This window comes from Denticeps clupeoides, chromosome 4 (genome assembly GCF_900700375.1).
Source record: "Denticeps clupeoides chromosome 4, fDenClu1.1, whole genome shotgun sequence".
NCBI classification, from domain to species: domain Eukaryota; kingdom Metazoa; phylum Chordata; class Actinopteri; order Clupeiformes; family Denticipitidae; genus Denticeps; species Denticeps clupeoides.
In genome coordinates, this window is record NC_041710.1 from 28,633,861 (window position 1) to 28,650,044 (window position 16,184).

A 16,184-nucleotide genomic window follows, 5' to 3' on the forward strand; every position below is an offset into this window, starting at 1 on the left:
CACAGCTTACTCTCCATTATTGACTGGATGGTTGTTAGCTTCGGTTTGTCCTTTGCTCCTCTGGCACCTACAGATGTTCTCAGGGTCATTCAGGGTCAAACATTCTCCTTTTAAACGTAGTAATCCTCAAATCTCGGAATAAATGACATCTTCTCACGTTCAGCCTTCGCGAAATTAGACTGGGACGTCTAGGGAGAGCGTAAAGAGGGAGAAATTTACATTCCGCACGGCAGGAATTACTAACAAGCCATACACAAAGTTTACAAGCATGTTGAAATGACTGAGGGGGGACAGTCAGTGCTGGAGATCCAGACCACAGGTTTGATAGAACTTATGGAACAATTCCTTGCCCTCCTCTGTCTCATTGGCTCAGTCATGGTGGGGTATTTGAGGTGAAGGGGAGCACTTTATGGAACACACACACACACACACAGTAATTAAAATAAGTAAAAAGTCATCCACTGAGGCTGATCCAGCATTATGTAAAGCACTTAGCGCTGCTTTATTTTTTTCCACTGCTGACACTATTGTTGGATATTGTGGCACGCACGCACACGCGACAAAAAAATAAAAAAATTGACATCGGCATGTTGAATTCATGATTCTCTCGTCTCCCCCATTCCACAGCAGAGGGTGCTCTTCCCACAAGATCAAAGTCTGCTGTTAGCACATTAGCATTTGGACCTAGGAGTGGTTTGACCAACAACCATCATCATCATCATCATCATCATCACAGACACAGTGTTGTCACATTGACATATGAATTCCTGGGACAAGGACAGATTCCCTTCTCCCTGTGCTGGGAAAACAATCATAGTCATTTTTTACATTTCTGATGGTTGAATCCAGGCCGTGGCCCTTTGGTGATTATGAACCTCACACTGATATTAAAAATGCTTGCACTTTGGCCCATATCCCACACCAGTGTCCCTGGGAGCATGGTGCCAACACCGTGTTCACCTTTATTATTTGATTATCATGAACCACCACTCGGCAGAGCTTAAATTAAGGCATCAGTCCTGGCTCAAATAATGAAGTGTAGAAAAAGGGGCTATGTACAGTCAGAGGTCAAAGGTGGGTGGTTGAGTGCAGCTCGGGTAGTGGTCCCCAGTGGGCTGTGGGGCCAAAGGTCAGGGGGCGGGGCTGAAGTAGTAGCGTACAGGTGGACCGGGCAGATCCTCATCACCATCTTCTTCAGGAGCAAAGGACACAGTAAGGTCAACATATCGCCTTTCTGTCGACGGCTTCACCAACTTCAGCATCCTACAGGAAGAAAGAGAGAAACGAGGGTGAGGCAGGCAGGTGAACCAGAAAACTGCCAGTTTACAGAGGAAGTGGGTCTCTGTGTTTGTGTGTGCTGGGTTTTCAATAACTGTGTGTCTGTGTGTATGTGCATTTGTCTCACGTGAACTTGAGTCTCTTGCTGTGACCGGGCATCACAGGCACATACAGCATCTTTACTCCATGCACCACCATAGTGGGCTCCACTTCATACTTTTCCTGATGAAGCAAGATAAAAGCAGAGACTCTTTAAATCAGGGATACAGACCTCATCTCGTAAGGTTATACACTGAAACAAAGTAAGAAAGAAAATGAAATTCTACTTGGCAAAAGGTCATTGTATGTAGTGTGGCTTACCCTGACAGCACTGATGAAATCGCTGAGAGTGAAGTCGTCATGACCATGAATGGTCCAGCGATCCCAGATTGAGAAAGAGATGTTTTCTCTGCGAACAACAAAAACATCACCAACACACTCGAACCGAGTAGTCAGCGGTCTGCACAGCCAGAGCACTTGGCCCAGGTGTGTTTCATTTTGAGTTTGTGTCTGTACCTGATGCGCGTTCTCTTGACTGGGGCTGTTTCAGTAAGCACCATGACTGGTATGGCCAGATTGAAGAAACAGTTTTTAAATGCTTCAAATCTGCAACCAGCAGCCACCTTAATCAGCTCGACAGCCACCTACAAACATACACACATTTGTTTTTGCACTGTTTATGGTGAGAAACACAATACCAAATATATTTAAGTGTATTTACATAGCATTTGTAGTGAGGACAAGCACTTTCACACTACTATCTTTATGAGAAAGTTCTACACATATCTCTATATAGTCATATACGTGTGAGAGTTATGTTACAAGTATGTTAAAAATGTGTAATAATGTGTAATAAGAATGCAATTCTTAAAGAGTAAGCAATTTAAGCAAGTTAATGGTGTCGCTGAACTCACCAGGCCAGCGACGGCTGCAGTTGTTGTAGCAATGGCAGGGATGATCTTTCCAGCGATTCGTTTGGTGGTGAGCCGGTCAGCAGGGTCAATGGCATACATGCAAGCTCTGAGGGCGGATGCAGCCGTAACAAAGTCCACATGGCCATTGGAGTCATTGTCCTTCTCAAAGATGAGTGGCGTCATATGCAAACGTTCTACAAAAGGAGACACGTGAGTCAGTGGCATCATCTGTCTGTAAACTGGTTTGTGCGTCTGCAGGTTACCTGTAGTGACACTGTGTGTGTTGATCATATCCTCTAATTGTGTTATGGCCACTCTCTCCTCCTCACTACTAACTGTCAGTTTTAGCTGGTCTGGCTTTTTCACCGTCTCATCTGTTTCAATGCGCTGTAATTACGAGCGCATATGCACACAGACACACACACACACACACACAAAGACAGAGAGTTAAAATCTAAAATGGCAAAAATTTAGTTTGTTGACTGGTAGAGTTCCACATGAAATGGGACATTTCTTTACCTTCTCTGCAGGCAAGTATTCTGGTACTTTCACTGCACTCAGAGCAGCTGACACTGCCTCAAATGACAAATCCTGACACACACACACACAAACATACACACGTTTAACACAAATATTTCTGAGAAACGGAAATTTGAGTTTGTGCGATTACCTTCTGTGTGTATGGGATGTTGTGGACTTCAGCATAGAGTCGTGCAGCACTCAGAATAAAGCTGAAATGCCTGGGGGAACAGAAATCAGTATTATACCGGAATACAGGAGAAGTGGAGAGGTGTGGGAGACACGATTTACTCTGGGTCTCGTGGCAGAATCTTCACCACACCACACAGAAGAAGCTCTTTACTTTGATTATGTACAAATGATAGAAATGAGCAAAAACATTGATAGGATTTCAAGCAGATGTTCTTTGGCTAGGTTTCCAGAAGGATCCTGCTCCTAGTTAAAACAGTGGTGGTTAACTCACAGTGGATCACTGAGGTCAAACTCTATGGGAGAGGGAGGACGCTTCGGAGACTGCCAGAACAAAGCTGTGGAGAGTATTAAGAGAAGCATTACAAACAAGGACATTCCATGAAGTAAGATCTGAATGCTGGAGAACAACCAACATTCTTTGAAACCTCCCCCAGTTTAGTAGAAATATGTATTAAACACAAAGAAAATTATTCTCTGTCCGCGTTTCATGATTCATTTGTTTGAGACCGTGTGTTGGTCAGAAACTTGACTCACTTCCATCCTTTAGTCGTGTGTCCAGGGGAAAGGAGTGAAGAAGCTGCAGTGCCTAAAACCACACAAACATGCTTTATATTCATAACCGCTGTGACTAACTCCCCAAATCCTTTCAGCAGTCTCTCCCCATTGGAACCCGTGGTACTGGTACCTTCCTCCTGAAGTACTTTTCAAATTTGAGACGTGCCAGTGACACACACTGATCCCAGTTCAGGGGTCGACGACTCAACAACTTCACCACCTGAAAGGAGCCGTCCAAATTCTCGCCCAACTTCATTCTCTACACACACAAAAGGCAGACACAGACACATGCTATCAAAATAAACGGTTACGAAAGACCATACGCTTCCACCATCTGTTAATAAAGACAACTTACAATATCCGTCAAGTAGGACTGGCAGTAGCTGCATGTGGCAATAATATATCAAAATCTAGTCGTGATTAGGATTGCAAAAAGAACAAAGACAAGAGATGTCCAGTTGTTGTCAGCACCAGAACACATGATGATTCAATAAGAACAATGCTCTCTGCCGCATGGTCCAGTCTGGTCCAATTCTGTAGACCGGGTGTATGCAGCGCGCCATTTATATGCTTTCATGAGATTAAGAATACGTTCAGGTTGCAGTGTTGTCAGGATGGGCAACTGAACCGGATTGTTCTAAGCCTGACTATCCAGTCTAAAAACTCAAGAGTAGAACATTATGATTGAATCCTCTCCCACCTGAAGCACATGCTCAGCTGAGTGGTAGTTTTGCCAGAACATGCTGAACATGGATGGTTTATGGGAGAAGGAGCTCTCAAACTGCAGAAGAAACAGCAAACGCAAATTACTTCAGTTATTCAGAGACACAAAAAATATATATATTTTGAATGGATCTAGCGTGTGTGTGTGTGTGTGAGAGAGAGAGTAAGAGAGCGAGACCTTGTCTCTGGCCCACTGGATGGTGTGCTCTACTACAGCAGGAAAGGACTTGAGTGTGCAGAATGGAATCTCCTCTTCAGGAGGGTCCCTCTGTGCATAAACAACAGGTATGTGCACATAATCAAATTATCACGCAATGTGTAAATCTGTGACATGGAGGCAAAAATGCACTTACGTGGCTGTTGTACGATTCAGTCAGGTTTGGGACTATAATTTCTGTGTGTCCTTTTGTTCCCATGGTACCAGAGTCCAGAAGAGCTTTCTGATTGGACACACAACGGCTGTAAGGCCACAACAAAGAAAAAACCAACCAAATAATTAAGCAAAGAGTTATTACTAAATTGCAGCACTATTCACATCCATTTGTGTGTTTTTTTATTTCGGATTTTCTAGGCCAATCTGATGCGAACTTAGACAGATATTAGACAGAATTGTGACAGAACATACGAGCTCCTCATAATGAGGTTATGGATTTTGTCTGGTAGATTAAAATTTTTTACCTGTCTACATATCGCCTAGCTTCAACATTGTCCAAAGCTGTGATAACAAGGTGCATTCTGGAGAAGAAGGCGTCATTGTAGATCTCTTCAGTGGCAGGACACACCTTATTTAAGTGAGCGTCCATTTGGAGAGAAGGGTTTATTTCCAGTGCTGCCAAGGCAGCAGTGGTGCTTTTGGGCTGCTGGATGTGATGTGGTCTGAACAGGAACTGCCTGTTGAGGTTTGACTTTTCGATCAGATCAGGGTCGGTTGTACAGACCTGGGAGAAACACACAATATTCATTTTCTGTTTCTAATATAACTGATATTTTATATATGGTGTATATGGTTAATTTATATTTAATGTAGCACTTTATATTGGGTCGTTAATTTTCTTTTGTAATGATCTTAGTACAACTGAAAACAGTTACACTGATTACAGAAGCAATAAAACTTGGGTCATCCTTTTTCAACTTTTTTCACTGGCACTTTCTTAGGAATGGTTAAATATGTTTTATTTTCTCCAAACTTTTGAACAGCAGTGTATATGACAGAAGGGAAAAAATTAGGGGCAACCATTTTAGAAAATAAAAAAATAGCTAACATATTCTTATAAAATAATACACTTTTCAACCCAAAACATTTTGTTGGTATTGACATATGTTAAGGCCCTAGTAATGGTGGTTTGTAACCCCCTTTCTTACCTCGCCTGAACATTTGCCCAGACCAACACCCAGAAGTGCAAAGTTCTTCAACATCTCACATCCAATGGCACCACAGCCAACCTAGGCACCCAAGCACAAACACAAATCATATAACCAACTGCTCCTAACAGTAAGCCCACATGACTAAATAAGCAAACTGCCAAGTGTAACTCTCACCATGAATATTCTGAGCTTGTGAAGCTCCTGGCAGAGAGACTCTCCAATGCATACCCTCAACGCATCATACCTGTCACACCTGCACACCAAACGCACTTCAGGACAAACATGAACAACAATTCATCAAGGTTCTAACAAGTGCTCTGTGCACCGAGAGATATTACCTGGGCATAAATTCCTCAACTGGCAGAGACCGCAGTGGTTGCACCACCTCAATGGCATCCAGGTAGAGCTACAGACAGAAATTGGTCAGAAGGTGCAGAAGAAAGTTGACATAACAGCAGGTTTTGTGCAGGTTAACTTACCCATTGCTGAAGGGGTGTAAATTTGCCAGTGAGGGCCTTCAGGACCTCCTGACTGGCAAAGCCGCCAACAGCAGCAGCCAGGGGTGGCAGACAGCCCCTGGCACACCGAGACAAACACTGCACCAAGTCCTGGTTCACGCAAACCTTCCAAGAGATGTACAAACACAATTTCACCAATCTAATCATCTTGATCTGAGCTATTTACACACACTGTTTTTGAAATAGCTCAGATAATTAATGTCAAGCATAACTATTGTCAATATTTAATGCAATGAATTCTAAAAGCAGGCAATACATGTACATACATTAAAAAAAAACATTAATCTCACCTTGTTTTTCAAAGTTGCATTGACCTCCTCTGTCAGACCGAGCAGAACCTCAGTGTCCTGTGTACACCTGTAGTAACAGATTGCAGTGTGGAGGACAGAACAGTAGAACAACTTAATGGAATATGTGTTTGAATAATACAAACAAGGACAGATTGAAAAACTCATTTCTACCATTGCATTGGCTCAAATAATGCACAACTGAAATAAATAAACGATAAAAGCACAAAATGATGACTAGCGTTACCCAATGTTAGGCAGTCTGCTGTGCTGCTCCTGGAAAGAATCCAGAGCCAGCATGGTAGCGTGGATTTGCAGTGGTGCCTTGGGGAAGTAGCGTGAAGGAAAAATGTTTTACAGTGTTTTGGGATGTTCACTTGGACAGCTGCAGCACTACAGTAGGAGCCGAGAACTCACATCTGGCTTGCTGAAGTCGGGAGTCAAAATCTGTGGGTCCGCCAATTGTTTTTCCATTGTCTCCTACATAAGCGAATTCAAAAGAGTTCAAGAGAGTAGGATAAAAAGGTAATATAGTATAATACCATGGAACATAAATCTTACAAATTTGTAAGTCTGTGGGGTTTTGACCAGGCGAAATGTGCCTCCATGTGCATAGGGCGGTAAGGTTGATGTGCTTCCTATTGAAAAGCTGTGAGGAGAAAGGACTGAAACACACACACACACACACATATACATGAACACTTCACAAAATCTGTAGCAAAACAGCTGTAGTGTGTTGTTATGGCACAAAATCTAATACATCTCAGTATTCTGAAATGATTATAAGCAGACAAGAACAGGCCAGGCCTGTTAGGGGCACTGGTGGCCTAGCGGGTAAGGAAGGTGCCACTGAGCAAGGTACAGTGCCCACACACTGCTCCCCGGGCGCCTGTCATGGCTGCCCACTGCTCACTAAGGGTGATAGTTAAAAGCAGAGGACACATTTTGTTGTGTCACCGTGTGCTGTGCTTCATAATGACACTCACTTCACTAACAAAATGAGCAGATGCACAGCTGGCACTGCACATAAACAGCTATGCTCCTCATTCACGGTCATTTTCAAAATGTGATGTGAAAATAGGTACCTGTGACCTGGTGCTGTGTGTTGTTAAGAGTGTGCATCCCATTTATCTCCCTGAAGATTACACTCTGTCCTGTCTGAAGCCCATGGCTCCGTGCATCCATACAGGTCACAACTCCTGGATTGGCCTTGGAATAAGAAATCAAAATGTTAAAAATCTTACAGTTTCTAATGCAAAACTAAATCAAATAGACTGTTCACAAATGTAGAAATAACCTGAAATCAGCATATTTACAGCACTGGAGAAACATTTTGAATATGCAATATGGTGTGTTTACATATGCTACCTGAGTGATGTTCTGTATGAACAATTCCTTGGACTCCTCCCCCGTGGGGTCAGAAACCTCAAACTTCTCCCCAAAGTCGCAAAAGACTCGTGCACAAATACCCAGCAGTTCACAGCCAATAAACTATCACAGTACATAAAACACACGAAAGTCAGTTGCACAATCATGCATGTCATTACAAATGCACAGCTTAAACAAGGATAATCACAATATTGCAATATGAGGCTAATTATAGTCATTCATCAATGCTCTAGTAAATGAACAGAGGTATTTACATACTCTGACCGGTGGATTCTGGGAATGGCAAAAACCATTCACCCTCTTCTGAAGGCTGAGATGAGCCTCTGTGAGCACCACACACTAGTCAAATCACAGGAAACACAGTCACCATAACACAAACAGATATCACCGCTACTCCATAATAAAACGAAGTTTACTTGACATATACTCTATACAGGAAACAGCCCACCGTACAAACGCACCTGATATCCTCTGAGAAAACTCAGGTCGGCGTTCTCGTCCAGAGGGCAGGTAGACACGCCCACCTTCACATACGGATTCAGCTCCGCTACCCGGGGATAAACCGCCTCCACCCTGAGAACACGTGGCGGCGGAAAGGAGTGAGAGACTAGTGCCTACATCCCTGTTAGCGTGTGTGTGTTCCCTTACCTGCGCCTCTTGGCGTAAACATCTTCCTCTCGTATGAAGAAGTTTGTTCCCAGGTCTCCCACCTCACACACTTTTGAGTCATGCAGCGTCAGGGCCTTTGATCACAAGTCATTAAAGACTTACTACACACTAATAATCCAAAACAGGGCAACCACATGCAGACGTACCTTAATTCCAGCCAGCACTATGTTCTTCGCTGTAACAAGAATTCATGGGAAGTTAATTTTGATGGGCACTTGCTGCAGAAAGTTCATATCGGAGGCTGGGAGCAGAGCGTAGGGCAGAAACGCCCGGAAAGGTACTCACTGATCTCCACTCCCAGTCCTCCCAGTCCACTGATGAACACCGAGGACTGGGCCATCTGCTGCATGGCACTGTCCCCGAGCACATACCGCTGGCGACTGCAAGGGCCACACACACACAGATTGCAGTGACACTGCAGCAATAACGGCGGGTGGCCACCTCCTGCGTGGAATGACATGCATCCTAATGCCGGTGCGGGTTAAACTCACCTGTACAGCGAGTCGTCGATCTCCATCGAGTCAGCTGCCATACTGAGGGTGTCCGACTGCTGAAAACGAAGCAGCACAAACCTGAAGGACCGCCAGAAAACGAAACACAACGTAGCACGAACACCGGGGATTAAAACTCGGCCAAAACACGACGTGAGTGTCGACGTGATGAAACGTGGCAGAAAACCCCCCTCGCCTGCTAATTCCAGCCCATTTCAGAAACGTGCGGGCGTCCACCTGGATTTAGTAAAACTGCGTTCAAGGTGCCTGCTTTTGAAGCAACGCTGCCGATAAACGGGTCTCCTTCCGCCGCTTCTGCTTACTCACACACGCTGAAGCGGAGAAGCGGGCCTGGCTGCGAACTGCGCATGTTCCCAGCTGGACGTGAGCAGCTGCGCTCAAGCGGCGCGATCTAAAACGGCGCAGGCTACGTACGTGTTTTTTTTTTTTTTTTACCGATTAACGCGTTATGAGGGCACCTCGAAAAACAAATCACTCGGCTTCTTACCTGAAAGTGTGCGCCAGGGTCCATAAGCGGCGGCAGCAAATGAATGGCCGAGGCGCGGAACTACTTCCGGGATGGCGGCGATGACGTCACACCGCGCACATCCCATCTTCGGCGCAGACGTGTGGCGTCCATCTGACGGCCGAGATACATTGTAACTACAGGTGCTGTTACTAAATAATAATATAATGAGCAGCAATTACTGCGCTGTAGCAAAGCGAACCATTTCTACTTAAATACAAATATGCCAAGTGCTCAGAATGGATAAAAAGAGGAAAAGGTGGAAACTTCCTTTATTAGCCACAGACACAAGTGAGCAGCAATCACAGTTTAATCTTTATCGAAATACACAAATTCCCTTCCCAATTAGGTATATAAGTGATTATATATATATATTTTACACAACTGATAGAGTAGCTGTCACACCCTCAGTCTTTATTTAAAAAGGCTCAGATTAATATTAATCCCTTACTAGAGTGTAGAATGCCCAAGGTCAGTTTTTAAAGACATTTTGTAAACAACAGTTCTATCAAGTTTTCTTGGCAACAGTTTTAAAAAATGGCACAAATAATGTTTCTTTATATAAAATATTTCAAGTCAATGTTTACGTCCACTGCTGCATTTCCCACCCCTTGTCAGACTGTAGAAAATCCTGTCAGCAAGGCCCCTGCTAGCACACAGGAGAAGGCGAAACCCAGCACCAGAAAATTCCGCCATCCCTGGGGGAGAGAGTTCCATAATTATTCAAGGCCACATAAATAACCAAGGACTGTCACACACTTACTTTCACTTCTTTGAACACCACAACTCCCCACAGAGCAGCAATAAGACCTGGACCCTTTAGGGGGAAAAAGGACATCTCAATTAGTCAATTTAGTCAGATTATTTGCACAAAACAGAATAAAATTCCTCTGTCTGCTTTTAAATCTCTTATTACTCAGCTTGCCACAAAGGCTGAACGTTTGCCTTATGACAACCTCATGCAATCACTGGTAGAGCATGGAAAATATTAGCTGATTAATGCTTCTTCTTATTTTAGTCACAAATATAACACAACACCAATCAAGTAGACAGAAGGAACACATAATATCTACTCTGAAAGAAGAACCCACTCAATAGAAGAATGTCATGTCCTGAGCCACAGGAGACTTACCGTTGTGATGATTGGGAAGCTGACAACAGCACTCAGATAGCCATTAGCCAGAAACCAGCAGCACGTGGCCACACCCCACATTACCCCTGAAACAAAACCTACATGGACAAGGGCTTTAGAAACATCATCTCAATAATAACAAAAATTAACACTCACTCACTCACTCACTCACTCACTCACTGACCCCAAGACATCAGATTTACGCTACCCTAAATTTGGGCTCATTTTGAAATGTAATTTTTATAAAGGGAAATCATTGTTTGGTGCATTAAGATGAAGCACATGAAATGTCATGGTGGTAGTAGCCTAGTGGGGACTGTCCATGTAACTACTGGTTGTAAATTGCGGGATGTAAATGACTCTGGGAGCTGGAAATGGCTGTTAATGATAACATTTCTGTATTTGACAACATCATTTCAAACTTTGCTAATGACTATTTATTACTATCTTGTTTAAATAGTTTTCTATTTCGACGCATATCATGTTTTTTTTCATGAAAAAAAAAGCCATTTCTACATTGCAGTGCGTCTTTCATATAATTACGTACCTGGAAGGATAGCTTTAGGGAAAACTTTGGGCTTGTTCCTCATGACTATGCAGTAAATGAGGAAATAGATGGTGCTGGTGAGAAAGATGCCACTGAACTGAGCAAAGACGTAATCCAGATCTACAGAAAGATATGAACGGTTACGTCCTCCTGACACATGCAGCTGCTGTTTCCTTTGGCTCTCCTTTCAGTTTTCATTCTGGAGCTTGCCTGACTAAGGTTCGGAACACTTACCAAACTGACTGGCGCCTTGGTACGGGCTATCTGGCTTGGTAGCATGGTTTTTGATATACAGTACTGGGATAAATGATGAGCCATAAAGTAAACCAGCAACGACTGCCATACTGTATCCCCTAAGAGAGAGAGAGAGGAAATATGAAAATACATCATAACTTCTGGAGTATTTGATTTCATTTAGGTTAAGTGTGTGTGTGTGTGTTTGTGTGATTACATACGCCAGGCGTTTTTTCCATGGATTCAATCTGTCTACCCATGAATCATCAGAATCATCATTAGCGTTCACATTCTACAGAAATAAAATTATGCTGTCATATTATCCATATCTTACGAACCTTTTCTGTATGCAATATTTTACTGCTATCTCATGAGTAATACACAATAGTATTGTAGTCAAGACCACCTAAACCAAGAACAAGACACTGCCAAGACCAAGACCAATACACGATATGGCGAAACCAAGACCAAGAACAGACTAGGCCAGGATTGACATCACGTTAGTCAGAGAAAAAAGGCATTGCTGTAAAATGTCATTACTTGTTAAATCAAATTCATGTTATCTTTTTAATGATATTGTCCATATGCCTCTCATTTTAAATCTCCCAGATTTGTCATGATGGAAAATAATATGTTCTGTGAGGATGTGTTGTTTTGCATGGAGACCGCTATGTCTGAGACCAAGACAATACCAAGACCAAACCGAGTCAAGACCAAGACCAAACAGAGACCACAAAAAAATCAGTATGGAGAACTACATCACCAATACACACGTTAAAATATGCTTACACTATTGATGAGCAGCGGTGTTTCTTCAGACAATGCAGATCTTTGGACATCGCTCTTCACAAAGAAAAACACAAAGCCACTACCAGCACACAAAAAAACACACACACACAATTTAACAAGTCAGTCATAGTCACAAAAATTTGCGCGTGTGAGTATGTATAAATGTCAGAACTACCTGAAGACACATAGTCCAGCTCCACAGTAGTTAAGCACAGGCTTACCTACAGTCTGCGGATCAATACCGAACCAACCAAACCTACACACAGAAATATACACATCAGATGGTGGTGCAGAAATATGACACAGAAAACGCTACTCAAGTCAATTCACTGAAATCCATTTTAGTAGTAAAAACTAAGACACACACACCTGGAGCTGGCCCAACCTATGAGCAGGTTAAAAGTCGCCCAGATGAGGAGTCCCAGTCCAAGACCAATGCTCTTCACTATCGGCACCACTGTTATATTGCCTACGTATAAATGGGGAAGTAATAAAGAGGGGACTACGGCAGAACGACACACAAACCAGCAGTGCAGCGTCAGAAGGGACAAATGTAGAGTTTTGGATGCGGCAACTCACCCGTGGCCCATATGACTCCACCCAGCATGGCCAGAGGCCAGAATGTAGGGCTGTGCAGCAGGATGTTGGCAGCCAGAGACACGGTCCATATAGCAGCGCAGAGGACCCACTGAAAGAACATACCTGGCCCAGAGTATGGGACCTTCACCTTATGCAGCATTATACTTGAATAGAATTTTTTGATTTCCCTGAATTCTGTCCACTGTCCTGAAGTTATTAATGAGGGAAATAGAAGCAGGACGCAAACTCCGTACTCCGACAGTATTTAGCAGTAAAGTTAGCAGTGAGTTCTGTATTCGACAAACATTCATAGAACTTTGCTGTATTTTACTTACTCAAACAAAAAATGGGAAAAGTACACATTCACAAAGTCATGTATGTCTGTGAACTTACACACAGACATTGGATTTTTTTTACTGCTGCAGCCGATAAATTGTGAAAATTGTGCTCTTTCACCTGACGATACGCAATGTTTCAAAATAAAACCCCACACCTAACCCTTTTATCGACGGCTATACAAGTGTGAGAGTGCATGGTACACATCTGAAGAGCATTTGTATTATTTTTTGCCTCAGCAATTGGAAAACCAATGTGTGTGCAGGTGCACAGACATACACGACATTGTGGAAGTGGTGATTTCTGGGATTTAGTTTAACAAGCGAGAAGAAATCCAGCAAAGATACAGATCTCACTGCTGACCTGCCCGAGGTCTTTAAAGGGGCGTGGCTCGTAACCCACCATCTCCGGTGTCGATCTTCTTGACCGGGACGAAGTTGCTGCCGTAGAAGAGAACGGCCACGGCGCAGGAGATGAACCCCTGGGTCAGCTCGCTGGAGTTGGTCCCGTTGGCCGTGTCCAAGGAAACCACGAGCGCGTGTGGCTCTGCATCTTTAAGACAAAACACACACAATATATATATATATATATACACACACACACATATATATATACATACATACATATATACATACACACACTCACACATATATATACATACACACATATATATACATACATACATAAATACATACATACATAGTACAGGCTAAAACTTTGGACACATCTTCTCATTGAATGTGTTTTCATGTACGTGTGTGTGTGTGTGTGTGTGTGTGTGTGTGTGTGCTACCTCGGTCTGGCTGATGCGAAGCCGCGGCAGGCAGGGCGCAGAGCAGCGCCGAGAGCACCAGGAACGTGCGCCGGTCCATCGGTCCCAATTAAATTAATTTCAGTAAATTAGTCTCATCACGATTTTATTTTTTAATAAACCCGCCCGTCCGGCGTCGGCGGCGCAACTTCAACGGACTTCCGCGTGGCGGGAATCAGCTGACAGGGCGCGTGACGTCACGTGACGCGCGCTCCTCATGCGGAATTCCACGCGAAAACTCGGCCGTTTTCCCAGAATTCCAGGTGCAGGCCCCCTCCTACCGGCGGCAGTACTGACAGGTACCACGTACCACGACAGGTAGATATTTTCTAGGTACGGGGATTAAAACGCAGATTTTTACTTACACTTTGCAAATGAACGGACTAAAGTACAATTTATATTGTACTTACAATTTATATAATTTATAAGCGACGTAAGCAGTATAAAGCTGGCGTTAAAGTTGGTTTTATAATGAACAATATCCAAATATATTTATGAAAACCAGGCAAAACTATTTCTGCATTTGAAAGGTTGTACTAGTTGCCAGGTCTGAAGAACCCCCCGAAACTGTGCCAACTAGAACTTTCTGAAACACACCGCTAAAGTCATGTAAATTAGCAGAATTAACTTTGGCTGATTATTTGTAAATCCTCAGAAAATTAATTAAATTGATGTATAGAAGTAAGGCAGTATTCATATTTAGCAACTACTAAATGTGTTGAAATGAGATTGAAAGGTTTATTTTTATATTCTAAAAACAATCATATAAGAGACAATCTACAGCAAACTGTGCAAAAAGTCTACAGAAAAGTAGACCATCACCAAAAGACAGGATTGCATATTGGTTCACCAAAACATTGATTTTATTTTATGTAAAATTGGCATGCAAAACTATTCAAATAAATCTGCATCTATACCTCTCACAAACCACCAGGTTTGTGGTAAGAAGTCCATATAAACCAGTCAAACCAACTGTGATATACACAAATACAATCTTTAGTGCGCGTCCCTCCCTTTTACTTCTTTGTGTGCTCTGAAAGGGTAAATTTAGTGTTATGTTCATGATATCTGATATGAAACATGTTTTTTTCCATGGTACAACAGTGGAGCTGCTTCTGTTTGGTACGTTTTAACTTCAGTGTAAATGTCAGGCCCACATTCTGACGTTATTATTCATCACGTGACACACCATCGCCATGTGGTGTTAAAGTCGTTTCTCCAAGCGTCTCTGGAGACCTGATCAGTGCTCTCACACTTTATACCTGCATGATAGATGCTACACAAGTAACTGCAATAAATATGGACGTGGTTTGCACGTTCCTATTTGCTGCTAGTTCTTGGTAATTCTGGGTAAAGCTGCTTTTACATTTATAAAAATCATCTGGCAGTGAGTCAGCATGTTAACTGTTTAAAACCAGTTGATGTTAAGTTGATGGATCATCTTTAAATGTACTTCATGACGCTGGCTGTATTTCAGTTTGCAACTAACTAACTTCACTAACACAACTCTTGTTATAGTAAATAACTTTGTGGTGTAAAAATGAGACCCACATTTAACGTGACCTGTAATCTGTGAAATTAAATAAGACAAAAACCAAAAAAGCACAATCAGATGGTTGTGTCAGTGTGCACAACTTCTGAGTTTTCTGTCATAGATATTTATATATTTAGATATTTATATATTTAGATAGATGGATAGATTATAGGTGATAGATGGAGAGATAAATGAAAGATATATAGATGGATAGATGATGGATGGATGGAGAGATAAGATAGATTTTGCAAGTTTGCTCAGTTGCAGGTGGCAGGCTGGCTGCTCACCTTGCTGTGATTTGTGGACTGCCACCTCAGTGAACAGTGTATGGGTCTGGTAAATCCATAGTGGGCTGTAGTTGGCTTGTTAGGGTCAATGCAGCAGTGAGCCCAGTGTGTGAAGGAAATTGACTGCTGAGTTCCAGCTGACAGCACGGCCTGTTCATCAAACCCACCCACACACACACACACACACACATACACACATAAACTGTGTGGGCAGTCTGTCTTGAGCCTTATGTTTTTATGCTTCACTGTGGACTCTGCAATAAGGGTGCCAATAAACAAGACTTTAAATATCTACACCCGCTCTTATTGTAACTGAACTGAATCACACCACCAGTGTTTTTTAGCAGTCTGTTTATGCAAAAACAAACCTCATAAACTCCTTTCCTTCATCCAAATACTAAACACACACACACACAGATTCTATGCGGTCTCATCTGCTCTGTATCATCAGTAGGAGAGTTCATTTGCTC

The 16,184-nt window shown here is 42.8% G+C and overlaps 2 protein-coding genes across 5 annotated transcripts; both read right to left on the reverse strand.

Moving 5' to 3' along the window:
- Positions 1-473: 473 nt before the first annotated feature.
- On the reverse strand, positions 474-9,554 carry uba6 (ubiquitin like modifier activating enzyme 6). Of its 4 annotated transcripts, XM_028976328.1 has the most exons (32): positions 9,448-9,552; positions 8,940-8,998; positions 8,734-8,828; positions 8,595-8,623; positions 8,428-8,522; positions 8,241-8,352; positions 8,038-8,118; positions 7,759-7,881; positions 7,476-7,599; positions 6,952-7,055; positions 6,808-6,870; positions 6,638-6,714; positions 6,394-6,460; positions 6,065-6,208; positions 5,924-5,991; positions 5,760-5,838; positions 5,583-5,663; positions 4,899-5,158; positions 4,574-4,679; positions 4,399-4,488; positions 4,198-4,278; positions 3,628-3,756; positions 3,477-3,528; positions 3,214-3,277; positions 2,902-2,971; positions 2,751-2,822; positions 2,495-2,618; positions 2,232-2,425; positions 1,834-1,961; positions 1,639-1,726; positions 1,406-1,500; positions 474-1,263 (listed from the first exon to the last, which is right to left on the reverse strand). In XM_028976328.1, exons 1-32 carry the CDS (start codon positions 9,469-9,471, stop codon positions 1,131-1,133), a joined length of 3,111 nt encoding a protein of 1,036 aa, XP_028832161.1. In that variant the 5' UTR covers positions 9,472-9,552; the 3' UTR covers positions 474-1,130. The 4 variants fall into 4 exon arrangements, with proteins under 4 accessions (XP_028832161.1, XP_028832162.1, XP_028832159.1 ...); XM_028976329.1 differs by having other exon boundaries at positions 2,232-2,618; positions 4,574-4,660; positions 5,003-5,158; positions 9,448-9,554; XM_028976326.1 differs by having other exon boundaries at positions 2,232-2,618; positions 9,448-9,553.
- Positions 9,555-9,699: 145 nt separating this feature from the next.
- On the reverse strand, positions 9,700-14,090 carry LOC114788559 (transmembrane protein 144-like). Its single transcript, XM_028977236.1, has 12 exons — positions 13,876-14,090; positions 13,485-13,634; positions 12,747-12,869; positions 12,537-12,636; positions 12,343-12,423; positions 12,168-12,246; positions 11,600-11,670; positions 11,379-11,497; positions 11,145-11,264; positions 10,598-10,695; positions 10,229-10,282; positions 9,700-10,163 (listed from the first exon to the last, which is right to left on the reverse strand). Exons 1-12 carry the CDS (start codon positions 13,952-13,954, stop codon positions 10,080-10,082), a joined length of 1,158 nt encoding a protein of 385 aa, XP_028833069.1. The 5' UTR covers positions 13,955-14,090; the 3' UTR covers positions 9,700-10,079.
- Between the last annotated feature and the right edge of the window lie 2,094 nt (positions 14,091-16,184).

What these genes read in the sequence shown, in the direction of transcription:
- uba6 (XM_028976326.1), bottom strand. Translation starts at nt 9,471, where the DNA reads ATGGACCCTGGCGCACACTTTCAG. An exon ending in TCATACAGAACATCACTCAG is followed by an intron (nt 7,600 to 7,758) that starts GTAGCATATGTA and finishes TCTTATTCCAAG; the next exon opens with GCCAATCCAGGAGTTGTGAC. An exon ending in CCCCACAGACTTACAAATTT is followed by an intron (nt 6,871 to 6,951) that starts GTAAGATTTATG and finishes TCGCTTATGTAG; the next exon opens with GAGACAATGGAAAAACAATT.
- LOC114788559 (XM_028977236.1), bottom strand. Translation starts at nt 13,954, where the DNA reads ATGGACCGGCGCACGTTCCTGGTGCTCTCGGCGCTGCTCTGCGCCCTG. An exon ending in GAAGATCGACACCGGAGATG is followed by an intron (nt 12,870 to 13,484) that starts GTGGGTTACGAG and finishes ACTCTGGGCCAG; the next exon opens with GTATGTTCTTTCAGTGGGTC. An exon ending in TGGAGTCATATGGGCCACGG is followed by an intron (nt 12,637 to 12,746) that starts GTGAGTTGCCGC and finishes ATTTATACGTAG; the next exon opens with GCAATATAACAGTGGTGCCG.